Consider the following 15,519-nt stretch of genomic DNA (forward strand, 5'->3'; position numbering starts at 1 on the left):
TTCTGTCCTCGAGGGTCGAGTAATGTCCTTGACTTTCAGGTGTCAGGAGACTGTGTACATGAGAGTTGGAAGGGACTGCCTGCTCTCGACTCATCTTGTCATTTAGTCACCACTTCCAGGTAAGTGACTTCCTTGTAGAAGGAAGAGCCCACGGCAGCTTTCTGAAAAGTCGAGTGTAACCATTAAGGTGCTTCGTGATTCAGAATGGCCCTAACTAGCTGGCATGTGGTTCTGGACTCAGCCAGCAACACACACGCTCACTCAGTCTGGTTTTGAACTCCTAGCTCAAGTGATCCTCTCACCTCAGCGTTCTGAATAGCTGGGACTATGGATGTCCAGCTCCAGAATGTATTTGTTGAAATCCTAGCACTATCTCCCCTATCCTCACCCCTAGCTGGACAAATGGCTTGAGGGTTAAGAACACTTGCTGCTTTAGCAGAAAGTCCAGGTTTGGCTCCCAGCACTTACATGGAATTTTACAACCATCTGTAACCTCAGTTCCAGGGGATTAGATGCCCTCTTCTGGCCTCCATGGGCATCAGGCATGCACATACATATGTGCAGGGAAAACACTCACATACACATAAAACAAATTTTAAAAAAACATCCTAGCCCCAAGGTGATGGTTAGGAGTGGGGGTCCTTGATGGTGATTAGGTCATGAATGGGGATTAGTGCCCTCATAAAAGAGACCCCTGAGAGTTGCTTGCATCTTCCACCCCATGAGGCCACAGCGAAAAGATGGCCATCTTGAGAACAGCTCTCACCAGACACTGACGTTCCTCTGGACACCAGTCATAGACTCCAGCCTCCAGAACTGGAAGACATACATTTCTGTACTTTCTAAGCAGCTTGATCAAGAGCATCTTGTTACAGCAGTCCAGACAGACAGAAGGTGTAGAGGCTGGAGAAATGGTAAGGGCATGAAGTGGGTAGAAACTGCAGCTGCATCAACTATGCTTGAAGGTGCAGTCCACAGGATTTGGTGGTCTTCGCTCTGGGCAGAAGCTAGGGCTGGTCTGACATAGTGGAAAGCAGAGGCTTGAGTTGAGTCCAAGGTAGAAATGGACTGTAGAAGACCAGGCGGCAGGTGACTCTGCCAGCACCTTGAAGTATGTATGGCTTTTCCTAGTGAAGACGTGTATTTTGTAGTTGAAGGCTGTTGGTGCTCGGGATGCATGAAGTTCCAGCAGCATTGAGCATAAGGATAACCAGAGGAAAGTTTACAATGAGTAATATGGCGACTGAAGAATAAGGTCTTGCCAGTACTAGTTAAGGTACTTGGGAAAAGACCTGAGTTAGAAAGAATGAGAAGTCAGTGGGAGGATGGGAGAGCTGCTGTGGCCAAGCAAAGCAGAAGACTGCAGGGAGGCAGAATGCCAAGAGTGCCCTGTGCCACCATAGTTCTCGGTTGCAAATCACAGAAGATGATGTTAGTTAATTTAAGTATGTAAGCGTGTAAGTATGGAAGGAGGAGGGGGGAAGTCTCAGAACCTACAGGCTGTCTGGAAAGCCATACCCAGAAACGGACCAGAGGGAAGGGAAGTGGCAGTTAGAGCCAGATCCAGGGCTTTAGCCGTAGCCAGGCCACATGAGCAGTCTGGCTTTAGCCCTGTGCCTTCTGCTGCAGCTGCCATCACATGCTCCTGGTTGTTGCTGGTGCTGTCAAAGGTTTTCTGAGTTACTTGGTTTGGTTTGTTTTCATTTGTTTTTTGTTGTTGATTTTTTTGATTGATTTTTATCAAGCATGGATACACATATTGGTCAGCCTCACAACAGAAGGGCTCAGGAGCCATGACACAGATCTTTTCATTCTGTGATGGCAGCCTGCCCATCATGACAGCCCATGACAGTGTGATCCATCTGTCACTGTGCTCTTGATAGTTTTCACAGGAGCAGAGAAGGAGCAGCTGGGGAGAGGAACAGTTAGAAGGTAAGACATGGGAACACCTGGTAGAGATCCTGATGAGCTCTTGTTGCAGTAGACTTGGAGCCTGCTCAGTCAGTATGTACAAAGTGCATATGTGTGTATATGGGGGTACTCATTCATGTTGAGGGGTATGGAGACCAGAGGTCAACCTCCTGTGTTACTCCTCATTGTCTACCTTGGTTTTGTTTTGTTTGTTTGTTTTTTCTACTTTAAAAAAAAGATTTATTTATTATTATATCTAATTACACTGTAGCATCAGATCTCATTATGGATGGTTGTGAGCCACCATGTGGTTGCCAGGAATTGAACTCAGGACCTCTTGAAGAGCAGTCAGTGCTCTTAACCGCTGAGGCATCTCTCCAGCCCCCTGTTTGTTTGTTTTTTAATAGGACTCTTTCATCAAGACTTAGGCTGCTAATTAGGCTAGACTTGCTCATAAGCAAGCCCAGGGATAGTCCTATTTCTACTTCCCTAGAACTGGATTTACAAGCACATGCCATCAGAGTGCTGCCCCACTCCCACATCCCTTGCATGGTGCTGGGTCTCAGCTTTATGTCTCACTCTTGTGGTACAAGCACCTTACTGACTGAGCTGGCTCTCCAGTCCTAGTAGGTACTTCTTGTAGGTATATCCAAGGTCAGAGGCCCACTTGTCTTCTGGTTTGTTTCAATAATAACCAGATTGTGGGATTGCCTGGAATGTCATAAAGTGTAGTGTTTATCAAGAAATCCACAGATCTCTCCAGGGTGATGAACTGGTGCTGGGAGGTGTTTAGGAAGTATCTTTAGTGAGGCCAGTGTCCCAGGCCAGTGTTAAGCCCCTCCCCAGTTTGAGCAGTTTTCTGATTCTTAGTGGGTTATTCTGGGAGATAACTTCTTGATCACCTAGAAGATCTAGAAGTCTCTTGCCTATGACAGGCTTATCTTTATGAATTGTTTATGAATTGATTAGTTAGCATTGAAAAAATGCTCATGTGTCCCAAATGCCTTTTTGTTCAGCAGTTGCTACTAAACAAACAAACAAACAAACAAAAAAATGCAGCTGGGCAGTGGTGGCGCATACCTTTAATCCCAGCACTTGAGAGGCAGGCGGATTTCTGAGTTTGAGACCAGCCTGGTCTACAGAGTGAGTTTCAGGACAGCCAGGGCTACACAGAGAAACCCTGTCTTGAAAAGCATAAGAATGTATTGCCTGCATGAGTTTATGTGCACCATGTACATGCTGGAGCCTTCAGAGGTCAGAAGGGGGCATCAGATTCCCTGGAACTAAAGTTACAGATATTTGTGAGCGTCTGTGTGAAAATGCAGCTCTTTTTTATTTAAATAGACACTCTTTCTGCCATCTTGTCAGTTCCCCCAAAGCACAGAATTTTCTAAGTCTGATTGTTAGTAAGGTATAATGTACTTTGGAATCCTGTTTTTGTTTGTTTGAGACAGGATCTTACATGGACCAGGCTGGCCTTGAACTCTTTATCCCCTTGCCTACAACTTCTGAGTGTTGGGATTTCAGGCATTCACTATCACACTTGGCTTCATTTTTACTTTTGACTAGCTCTGGTATTTGCATTAGTCATCTGGCATTCTTCATTCACCTCAAGTTTCCTTGTCCTCTGTCTAGAACAAAATCTCTCTTTAGCAGTTGTTGTAGCTTGTATAATAATCTTGGGGAGGGACCTTGTGACTCTTGTAGGGTTCAGGAGCTTCCTGAGAGTTGTGAGTTTTGTTTACTTCTTGAATAAGCTTTGTAAATTTCCTGAGTTTTAATGTACAGTCACTGTAAATTCCAGTCACTAGACCAGAAAACGGGGACTTAATCAGATGAAATATCCTGTGTAAATAATCTCCATGGCACACTGAAGGTGGAGTTGAGCTGTGGGCACATGATTGCTGGTTCCCAGGCCTTGCCTGGACAAGCAAGCCTGCTCTCTGAGCTAAAGCACAGCTGGTAGTAGTAAAATTCCACATCTTTAGAAGGCTAAAGAGGCACTGTATTTTTAAACTAGAAGCAGATTTTACCAGCTTTGGGGCACTTAAGAGCAGCAGGGCTGCTTTCCTTTCTCCAGCTGTAGCCGAGCAGCCAATGGGAGACACAAGTCAGTAGGGCATGGGGCTTCCCAGCCAACTGGAATATAACTGTTTCCTCCTTGGATTTCCCTCTACACTTCATTTGGCTAGCTCAAGTTTTACCTTCTGTTCCACTATTTCAGACTGTCACTGGACAGCTGTTAAACATCTGTTGCTCTCCTCAGAGAACTTGCAGTTGTTTGCGTCTCTACAGAGGCTCCCTGTATCCTGTTTGTGTGCACTCAGTGCCTTCAGAATGAAGCAGTTGCAAAGGGCTTTATGCTCCTCCTTGTCACTGTAGCCTCTAACTCATGGGCCACCAATAAAAACGTCTAACAAAAGTAGACTCTGAGTCCCCTTAGATAAATGAAGGGAAGGGTGATAAGGCCAATGGGAGGAGGAAGTTCCCTATGAGAAGGGGCACATTTTAAAAAATGAGGCAGAATGCCTGAATTGAGGGAATCCTTTTGTGGAGGAAAGTGTGGGAGGCCACTTAGCTGGGGGAGGAAGCCTGGATTTCTAGAAGCTAAATGTTAAAAGTTGACCATTGATTTGGCTATAGATAAGTTCTTTTGCCTCCACTTTTCTTTTCTCTTTCTTTCTCTCCTTTCTTTCTTTCTCTCCTTTCCTTCTTTCTTCCTTTCTTTCTTTCTTTCTTTCTTTCTTTCTTTCTTTCTTTCTTTCTTTCTTTCTTTTTAATAAGGCCATTTTGGTGTGTGTGGGGGGGGTCCTTGCTTCCAGCCTAGCTCTTTCAGTGTGGCCTGACCCCTGAATCTTACCCTCCCACACAAATCAAGAACTTGATCATTAGCTCACAAAGACCTTTCTTTCTAGCCCTTCTCCTCCCCCTAACCACCACATTTGGGCTGAGTATTTAGAGCAGAGGCCTGGCCAGAGGGCATGCTGAGTGTGTTCTTCTGTCCCATGGTCATGGAAGAGCATGCACTTTGAAGCTAGCAAACAGTCGTGACTTGTCTTTATGAATGCAGTGTACATGTGTGCTCTGCTTTCTAATGTGCCTCTGACACTGAAACACTATCAGCAGTCGTTTCAGATGGTTGGATAGAATAAAGAGTCAAGAAGATAACTTGTGGGCTGGGATGGAGTGCTAGAATGTTTGCTTTGAATATTCCTCTGGTTTTTAGACCATTCTTATATGATCCTCGGGTTAGCAGTAAAAAGTGAGCATTTTAGAATGTAGGCTAAGGGAAAAGTTCATATTTTCACATTCATTCCTAATTTCATGGTGTATGTGTGTGTGTGACACAGGATCTCATTGTAGTACTAACTGGCCTGGAACTCCCCATATAGATCAAATTGGCTTCAAAACTCATATTTCCCTTTGACTGTCTCTGCCTCCCAAGTGCTGGGACTAAAGTCATATGCCACCACACTGGACATTGCTAATTAAAAAAAAATTCTAGGTCAAGGTGTGTGTGTGTGTGTGTGTGTGTGTGTGTGTGTGTGTGTGTGTTGGGAGGTGGCTTTCCCACATGTAACAGTGCAAGTGTGTAGGTCAGAGGACAGCTTTAGGTTGTTTAAGGGAGGGTTTTCTGCTATTGCTTTTCTTCCTACTAGAGCCAGTTGGCCCCTGATCTGTGAGACATTCACCAGCCTCTGCCTCCCATCTAAGGCAGGGAGGGCTGTTGGTGTTACAGATATGCATCTCTATGTCAGGTTTTCTGTGAGTTCTGGGAATCCAAACTCAGGTTGTTGGGGTTGAGTGGCAAGCCCCTTTAACCTGCTAAGGCACTTCTCAGGCCCTAATTATTGAAATGTTAGTTGGGAGAATACTTCTCTCTGGGTTGCTAAACTGTTGCCCTAACCAAAGGAAAAAACTTGATCCTCTGTGTGCAGCAGCAGAACATAGAGCCTCCTCTTTTTGGTTCTGACGGAGCAAAGCGTTCCCACTGACTACGGGCTTCAGACTCTGAAATGTAAACTTCTCAGTCTTCCATTGGGTCTCCTGAAATCTTTTCTTCAGTATGTTCCCTTTTTAAAAAAAGTAGTGTTTCTGAGCTGTGAGTGATTTTTCTGTAAAAAGCCTCTTGTGCTACTTTGGGTTTAGAAGAGAGGCAGAGTCTACCCATGTGCCAGCCCTGCCCTCTCCAGTTGGTCCCTGTAATTCAAACTGCAACCTTTCTGGCTCACTCTCTGCTCCATAGGAACCTTGGTGTTCTGACCACCTGTGAGATGTTACAATAGTGGCTTTTCTTTGGGGCCCTGATGGAGAGCGAAGGCTTGGTGTAGTGTTGAGATGTGGCCACAGGCTCCTTGAGGACTTTGCCCTAGAGTGGCTGGAGAATTCCTTGCAGCCTTTTCAGCTTCCACTTCTCACTTCACCTTCATGCCTGGGTTGTGAGATGAAAACCAGATGGGCTACACCCCTCTTTGCCCACTGTGTCCTAAAATAGCACTTCCCTACCCCCACCCCAACATTAAATTCCTCAAGTGTTCTACCTTCTAATGTTTGTGAGTGGGAAATGGAATGCCAGATGTTTTGCAGCTGTATCCAGTTTGCCTCAGAGGGAGTAGTGATTCAGGCTTTCCCAGCAAGAAGGGAGGAAGCATCTCCAAGGCTCCTTAAGCCAACTGGCTGAAAAACATCATTTGTGCTTGTGTGTGATCGGTGTAGGGAGACAGTCTATGTGGAGACTGTTTAGATTCTCCATGTAAGAAGGAAGCTGGTGAGACAGCTCAGTGGTTGAGAGCACTTACTGTTCTTCCAGAGGACCTGGGGCTTGATTCCCACCATCCACATGGTGGCTCAAACTATCTGTAACTCCAGCTCTAGAGGACCCAACACTCTTTCCTGACCTCCTCAGGCATAGTACCCATGCACATGAAAACAAAAGTAAATAGGAAGGAAAGGAAGGAAGGAAGGGAGGCAGGAAGGAAGGAAAGAAGGAAGGGGAGGGCTGCAAGACAGCTCACTGGGTAAGGGCGCTTACTGCCAAGCCTTGACCTTGAGTTCAAAACCCACATGGTGGAAGGAGAGTATTGTTTCCCACTAGTTGTCCTCTGACCTCCATGCATGCATACACATATGTTCATTGGGTTGGATTGGGAGCCAGGCACATGTACATGATGCATGCGTGCGTATCCTTGCTTGCACCCTGTCTCACTTTCTTTAACATTTCACCCCCCATCCTCTTTCATATACTGTCTGCCTGAGGTACATTTTATTAGACTTAGTGACTTACTTCATTAGGCATATGTCAAAAGACACTGATTAACAAACACTTAAGATTGATTTCTTTGTTCAAAGAAAAACCTAATTTTTATTTTTTTGTCATGATAATCTGAAGATTAAATTTTTTGTTAGTTTCATCAATGTTTAGTCCATAGTTTGGTCTTTGTGTGCAGAGCATTTCTACTACAGTTAGTTGGATATGTGGTAAAGATGTGTAAACATCTTACTGAACATTATGACATACTGTACTGTCTTGATTTATTTTATTTATAGACTTTATTAATATTAGAAATTTTATTCAGTAATGATGGACTACTTGTTGGTCTAAACTTCTAGGAGTGCCTTTGGGTACTTCTGTATGTTCCTAGGGGTGTGGGTGGGGGTGGGGGGGTGGGTAGGTGTGTGTGTGTGTGTAAGCCTAGATCAGACAGAGTTCCTCAGGCTGGCTTTTGAACTTAAACGTCAGTGATCCTTCGGCTTCAGATTCCCACATAACCAGCCTTACAGGTGCTCAGTTCCCCGTGACCCGTGCTGCATTGTCCCATTTTCCTGACATTTAAAATGTACAGAATGTGACAATGAAACAGACACATGAGACAGAGTAGGAAGCTAGGGGTTTTAGATGCTAGGATTGCAAAGCAAAATGACCAATTCCACAGCCTATATTTGTTTACTTATTTTGTTTTATGCATATAAAACCTAATAGGGTATTTATCCTGCATGTATGAATAAAAGAGTGCTTACGCTCTTCATGTGTTTGGCTTGTGTACCATGTGTTGCATGACTGTGCCGTGTGCATGCCTGATGCCTGCAGAGGCCAGAAGAGGGTGCTGGGTCCTCTAGAGCTGGAGTTATGGACGGCCATGAGCCTTCATGTGCTGGAATTGAACTCAACATCTCTGGAAGAATAGCCAGTGCTCTTACCTGTTGGACCATGTATCTAGTCCCCAGCAATCTGTACTTTAAGGTAGTTCTCGGAGATACATTTTACATACTATATAACATTTATCATTTTGAGTACACAATTGAATGACAGTTGCCACCTAGTTTAGCTTTAGAAAACTTTTTTAGCCTCAAAAGATTCCTTATTCCTGTTTGGGTTAAATTCCCAGCCAGTGCTCTTTAGTGTAGTGTGATCTTTTTGTGCTTTATTTATATTGTGCCATGTATTGGTAGTTTCTCTTTCTACTTGAATAGGATTCCAGTATAAGTAAGAATATACAAAACCTTTTTTTTTTAAGATTTATTTATTTTATGTATATGAGTACACTGTGGCTGTCTTCAGACACACCAGAGGAGGGCATCAGATCCCATTATAGATGGTTGTGAGCCACCATGTGATTGCTGGGAATTGAACTCAGGACCTCTGGAAGAGCAGTCAGTGCTCTTAACCACTGCCATACAGCAACTTTTAAAAAAAGATTTATTATTTTTAAATTTGTGTATGTGCACATGCAGGTATGTGTGTTGGGGGCAGTACATATGTAAGTATAAGGAGAAGAGAAGAGGACATCTCATCACCAGGAGCTGGAGTTACAGAGTAGGGAATGCTCAGGGAATGGGAGAAGATGGTGAGATGCCTGACATGGGTGCTGTGAAGCAATTTTGGGCTGTCTAGGAGATTCGCACCTATTCTTAACTGTTGAGCCATCCATCTAGCCCTTACCACAGCTGTTTTCTATCCACTCAGCTTGGTGGATGCTTCCTGTTTCCACCTTTGTGAATGGTGTGAACATTGCTTAAAGTATTTGTTGTCAGGTATAGAGAAGCCACATTGCTGGGTCATCTAATGTTCAACTTTCAGAAGAGGCCAACAACCTTTTCCACAGTGACTAGTCCATTTTATATTACCACTTGCACTGTAGGATAGTTAATTTCTTCACATGCTTGCCAACACTAGTTTTTATGTTTTAAAACATTAAAGCCATTCTCATGCGTATGAAATGGAATGTTGTGGTTTTGATTTGCATTTCTCTATGACTAACAGTACTCAGCCTCTTTTCATGTGTTTGTTGGCATTTGTACATAATAATGTTTTAAATTTAATTTTATTTTATGTATATCAGTATTTTGACTGACTGCCTGTGTGTGTACCATGTGCATGCCTAATGCTTTTGGAAGGCAGAAGAGGGTGTCTTGTGTTCTGAAACTTGGATTCCAGATGATTGTGAACCCCATGTGGATGCCAGGATTTTAACTTGGGTCCTCTGCAGTAGCAGTTGTGCACTTAGGCACTGAGCTCTTCCTCCAGCTGTCTTTATATGGTCTTACTGTGTAGCTCAGGTTGGCCTAGAGCTTGTCATCCTCCTACCTTAACATCTCGAGAGCTGAGTTCTAGGAATGCCCCAAGGCCCTGCTGCACCTCTCTTCCTGCTCCTGTGATAATGTTCTGTCATGTGATAATGTTCTGACTACCTGAGGCCCTGCAGCTTTACCTCCACTTCTCTTCCAGCAGTTTTGCTCTTCCCTGAGCTCACATAACCCATTTTGAGTGGAGTTTTGGATATTATATGAGGGGTAGTAGTATAACCTGATCTTTTTCCAGTTGGTACTCCATCATCCCAGCATACTTTTCTAAAGGGACTACTAAGTTCATTCTTTTTATTGAAAATAGATGTTTCCCCTCACATAAGACATCCCAATTACCATTTCCTAGCCTTTTAGTCCTTCCAGTTCTTGTCCATTTCCCCTCCTATCTAGATCCACTCCCTTTCTGTCTTTCATTAGTGAACAAAAGGTTTCTAAGGGATAATAATAATAAAATAAAATAAGACAAAGAACCATCAGGTTGGAGTTAGACAAGACAAACAAGCAGAAAAGAGCCCCAGAGGACAAGAACAAGAGACTACTTGTTTGCATGTTCATAAAACAGAATCTCATAAAAACACCAAACCAGAAGCCATAATATATATGCAGAGGACCTGGTGCAGGCCTGGGCTTTTTTTTCTTGGTGTCTGGCTCTTACACTTTTCTTGCCTCCTCTTCTGTGGGTTCTCTGATCCCTGAGGGGAGGGTTAGAGAATCCCAGTAGGGCTGAGTGTTCCCAAGTCTCTCACTCTCTGCATACTGTCTGGCTGTGGTCTCTGTATTTGTTCCCATCTGCTGTAGGAGGAAGCTTCTCCAATGATGGCTGAGCCAGGCCCTGACCTATGAGTATAGTAGAATGCCATTAGGATATTAGGGGTCATCTTATTACTATGTTTTTTGTTGTTGGTCATTTGTTTTTAAAACAGTGATTTTAGTTTTTTTCCTAGGTCCCTGGCTAGCTAGTTGCTGGTCACCCAAATAATGTCTGGTATGGGCTCCATCTCATGGCGTGGGCCTTAAATCAGATTAGATATTGGTTGGTTACTCCTGCAATTTCTGTGCCACAAGCTATATCTTGCAGGCGGTACACCATTTAGGTCAAAGGATTTGTGGCTGGCTTGGTAGCTTTTGTTAGCAAACAGAATACCTTCCTGTACCAAAGACACATAGGTGAAAGGCTCTGTGTGGGCACCAGCTCACTCTTTCCATGTTCAATGAGTTGTGTGGGTATTGTCTTCAGCAATGGGACCTTGCTGTCAGTTGTGGAGAGCAACCTATAGTCTCGGCAACAGTTAGAGTTCCCACAGGACCCCTTTGGCCAACAATTCAATTAAATGTAATCCAATTCCAGTATAGGAAGCTTCATTTGATGACAAGAGATGGCCAATTGGGACTCTGTGTCTCCTGTTATTTGATGATTTCATTTAGGAGTGTGTATACACACACACACACACACACACACACACACACACACACACACACACGGAAGCTTCTGAGTTGAATACTTTTAATGTGTGATTATCTGCTTTAAAGTTCTGCAGTTTAGTCTGTTGCTCTCTTTGCCTATTTTTTTGTATCATACTCTCTTGTCAGAGTATCATTGGATGTTTACATGCTCCAGTGTTTACCTACCAACTTGAAGTTGTTGTTCATACTCAAATCATCCGTTTTTGAGAAGCAGAATTCAAGATTAGCATGCTTTCACATAGTTTACACGAGGAGAAAGGAATGTGTATTTTCAAAGGGTGGGGTGTGAGGGCTTGGAACATGTTTATTATCAATGGACTGGAGCTAGTAGGAAAGAGAAAAGTTACAGGGGAGAAGAGGAGTGGTTCAGGGGGAACAGAGTTGACGTCTAGGAAGTGGGCCTCTGAGTGCTGTGTTGTGTGGACCTCAGAGTGGTGAAAGAGGCCTGGTTTTACTTTACCTCAGTCTGACCTGACTGTTTTCATCCTATGAAAGCTAAAATTACTTTAGAACAGCATTAACACATTTTGATTTTTGTAGACTAACTATGAAAGTTGGTTGGGTGGTAGTAAATTTATGACTTAATTCCAGCACTCATGAGGCAGAGGCAGAACTCATCTCTATGATTTCAAGGCTAGCCTGGTCTAGCAAGGCTGTTGAGTTCCAAGACAGACAGACAGGGCTACACAGAGAAATTCTGTCTTGATAAACAAAAACAAACAAACAAACAAAAAAACAAACAAAAAGTAAAGTAAATTCTTCTTTGAGGTAAGATCTTCTGCAGCCCAGACTGGACTCCAGCTTCACAGGTAGTTGAGAATGACCTTGACCTGATGACCTGCAGAGTGTTGGCTCACAGGTTGTCATCACACCCTGTGCTATGTAGGGCTTCAGATCACACCCAGGACCACCTGATCCTTGCTTTTTTGGGGGGAGGGAGGTGTGGGTGTTTCAAGACAGGGTTTCTCTGTGTAGCCCTGGCTGTCCTCAAACTCAGAGATCCATCCTCTGCCTCCCGAGTACTAGGATTAAAGGTGCACATCACCACTACCTGGAAGATTTTTATTTTTAAATTACCATACCTTTGTTGTGGTTTGGTTTCTAATTTAATTTTTAAAAATTTGAAACTGGATTTCATTATAGAGCTGACATTGGCCTTAAACTTGTAACCCTTCTGCCTCTGCATCTCAAGTGCTGGGTTAATGGGTATGTGCCTTGGTGCTTGGCTGAATTATTCATTTCTTTGCACAAAGTTTTAAAAGAAGCACATGCCTTAGGTACTTTTTGTTGTGATGAAATAGTCAGACAAAAGCAACTCGAGGGGGAAAGGGCCTGCTTTGGCTCATAGTTTCACGTTAGTCCATCATGATGGGGAGGCCAAGGCATCCAGAGCTTGAGGCAGCTGGTCATGGGGTATCCACAGGCAAGAATCAGGGAGGAGCGCATGCATATAGATACTCGGCTCTTCCCCAGGACTCCTGCCCAGGAATGAATCGCCTTGCCCAAAATTAATATATCACTTAATGTAATCAAGACAAACCTCCATAGACTTGCCAAGAAGCTACCCTAATCTAGGCTGATCCTCAGAGGTGTGCAGACAGGCTCACCTCTTAGGTGATTCTAGATGCTGGTAGTCCTGGAGCTGGGGTTATGGGTTGTTGTGAGCCACTGAATATGGGTGCTAGGAACCAAACTTAAGTCCTCTGGTTTCACAGAAAGTGTTCTTGACTTCTGAGCCATCTTTCTAGCCCTTCCGTATTTTTTTATCCTCTTCCTCCTTTGTTCTTTCCTTTTGTTTTGTAGGATCTTTCTGTGTAGCTCATACTAGCCTCATACTCCAAGTCATGCACTGCCATACCTGCTTAAACAGTGCTCTTTAGAACTAGTTTCTAAAATGTTCCTTTGTCATGTTTATCAAACCAAATGAACTGTCACCTAAAGTTTTAGAATGTGTGTGTGTGTGTGTGTGTTTCTTTTTCTGACAATTTAGTGTCAGAAATGTCAATGATTCTTCTAGTTCAGTATCATCACTGTGACAGGCTTAAACATACAGAAAGCTGGGTCCATGCCTTGAAACGGAGACAGCAGTGTGTGTTACCAACATGTCTCATTGAAATCATGTATTTAATTAGCAAGATCTGGTATCCATTCAGAGATGGACCTTGATGTTTCTGCTTTGGAAATTCTGCCTGGTGTTTCATGAGCATGTCGATCACCTCCTACTCAGAGACTGTGATGAGCAAGGTGGCCGCAGTTATTTCCCTCTGACCCTCATGAGCTTCTTGTTCCCTCTGCTAGTTTTCTTTGGCATTCACACCACAGGTGGTCTAGGATCTGTGGCCCTAGAGACCAGGGAGGCCAGGCCCTATTGTCAGGTCACCAGGATATATAGAAAACTCCTGTTTTCCAGTTAGGCAATGTGAAGGGATCATTTCATTGGTTGGCTGAACTTTATGTGGCAGTAGTTGTAGGATTGTAGAAAGTTACAAAGATTCTATACAGAGGTATTAATAACCCCTAGCCCATTTGTGGACATTGTTGCATCTTGTATAACTGTAACACGTTACTGCAACTATACTTAACCATAATAAATACCAAAATCAGGAAATTGGTCTTGATAAGGTATGTCTAGTTGGTTTGCTTTTCCTTTGCTGTTTTGTTTAGGCCAGGTTGATTGACCCTCCTGCCTCATCCTCCCGAGTGCTGAGATTACAGCTGTGTACTATTCACCTTGCTTTACAAAAAGAAAAATTAGCTGGAGGTTTGGTTGAAGTGACATTGTAACCATGTACCGAGAGAACTGACATCTTTACTCTGGTGAGTTTTCAAACCCATGAAGCTGTGCTGTCCTGTTTTGTTTCTTCAGTGTAGTTTTCAGCATGCAGGTCTTGTATGTGCTTTGTTAGAACTGTTTGTATTAGCTTTTACATTTCAAAAGGGCCCAAAATTTCCTAGTCCCTTTGTGCATAAATTTTTTCCAATTCATCCCTTTCTGCTAGTGCCTTTCTTTCATCAACAGTAAGACACTAGGGTGTACCTTTAACACTGTGCTTCAGAGCTGCATCCTAAGTTCTGCTTTCCACATGGTCAGGCAGAATGGACTGTCTAGCCAGTCTGTCAGCGAGTCTTTCTGACAGGGTATAAAGTGTATATATAATACTACCCAAAAAGAAGTACCTGATTTATCAGTAGTACTTAACTAGTGAAATTGTATGTGTGTGTGTGTGCATACGTGTGTGCCCCCGAATGCAAGTGCATATGCTTCTCCCATGGCAAATGGATGTCAGAGGACAACTTGAGGGAGTCATTTGTTGTCTTCTACCATGTGCTGGGAATGGAATTCAGGTCATCAGGTTTGGTGGCACATGCTTTTATTTGCTGAGCCATCTCACTGGACTGCTAGTGGGTACTTTCATGCCATCTAATGACCTGAATGTGATTCTTGCACTCTGTGTGGTAGAGATAACTGTCTTACAGGTTGCCTTTTCACACCGTAACATATGCATATCCTCCCATACATACAGCAAGGTCCCAGACTCACTTTGTCGACCAGGCTGACCTAGAACTCACACTATCTCCTGCCTCCTTAGAGTGCTGAGATTAAAGGTGTGTACTGCACTTGAGACAAACTTAGGTGGGGTATCATCACAGTTAGGCATCCCAACTGTTCTCTCTAAAGCTCTCAGATTCCTTCCTGCACTGTGGCCTTACACTGCCCTTCAAGGGGAGCTCTGCCCCTGGCAAATACAGCTTGCTTTTCCTTTGTTCAAGAATGTTTCAGTTTCCTCTTAGTTCCCAAAGGATAATTTTGTCAGATGTACAGTTCAGCTTTGACAGCTCTTTCTTTCTTCACTTGAAAAATGTTGTGCTATTTCCTCAGGCTGGGAAGGCTTCGGTGAGAACACACTGTTGAGTGGATGTCTCTCTCCTCTAGGTAAGGCATTCTTCTCTCTGGCTGGAAACTTTTATCTTTTTCCCTCTCTTTTAGAGGTGTATTTATGATGTGTTTTGGCATAGATTTCTAGGTTTATCCTGTTTGGATAAACTTCTTGAATTTATAGGTTTGTGGGGGAGTTTGTTTCAAATTTGAGAAGTTTTTTAGCCATAAAAGATGTTTTTCCAGCTTGTAGTCTTTGTCTGTGTTAGGGAGCTTCTCCACAGCTCTGTGGATTGCTGTGTCTTCAGCTGTGGAGTAGTTCCTTCTTTGGGCTCCTTGAAGCAAAGGGACCATCAGGAACCTTCAGATTCACCGGGCCTTTCTTTATTGACTTGGGTGCTCCCACTGGAATTGCATGCTCTGTCTGCAGCACTCCTGCATGTGAGGAGAGGCACAGATAATGTGCTCAAAGGTACAGCTTGGGATGGCTTGGTGGGTAAAAGTGCTTGCCGCACAAGCTTCTCAACATCCATGTAAAAATCTGTGTGTCTGGCACTACATATTACGTATGGGACGATGAACTTGGAGTTGGAGACAGACAAATCCCTGGGGACTTGCTGGTCAGCAAGTCTAGATGAACAGTTGAGACCCAGGCCCCACTGAATGATTCTGTGTCCAAAAGT

General features: G+C 43.7%; 1 protein-coding gene across 1 annotated transcript in view; it reads left to right on the top strand.

Moving 5' to 3' along the window:
* Window positions 1-720: 720 nt before the first annotated feature.
* Window positions 721-15,519, top strand: part of Cyth3 (cytohesin 3) — a 66,054-nt gene continuing 51,255 nt past the window's right edge. The window contains exon 1 of the mRNA XM_031338647.1: window positions 721-914. Coding sequence (XP_031194507.1) covers window positions 722-914 — 193 coding nt within the window. The 5' untranslated portion in view covers window position 721. The remainder of the gene's footprint in view (window positions 915-15,519) is intronic.

This window comes from Mastomys coucha, unplaced genomic scaffold (genome assembly GCF_008632895.1).
Source record: "Mastomys coucha isolate ucsf_1 unplaced genomic scaffold, UCSF_Mcou_1 pScaffold22, whole genome shotgun sequence".
Lineage (NCBI taxonomy): Eukaryota > Metazoa > Chordata > Mammalia > Rodentia > Muridae > Mastomys > Mastomys coucha.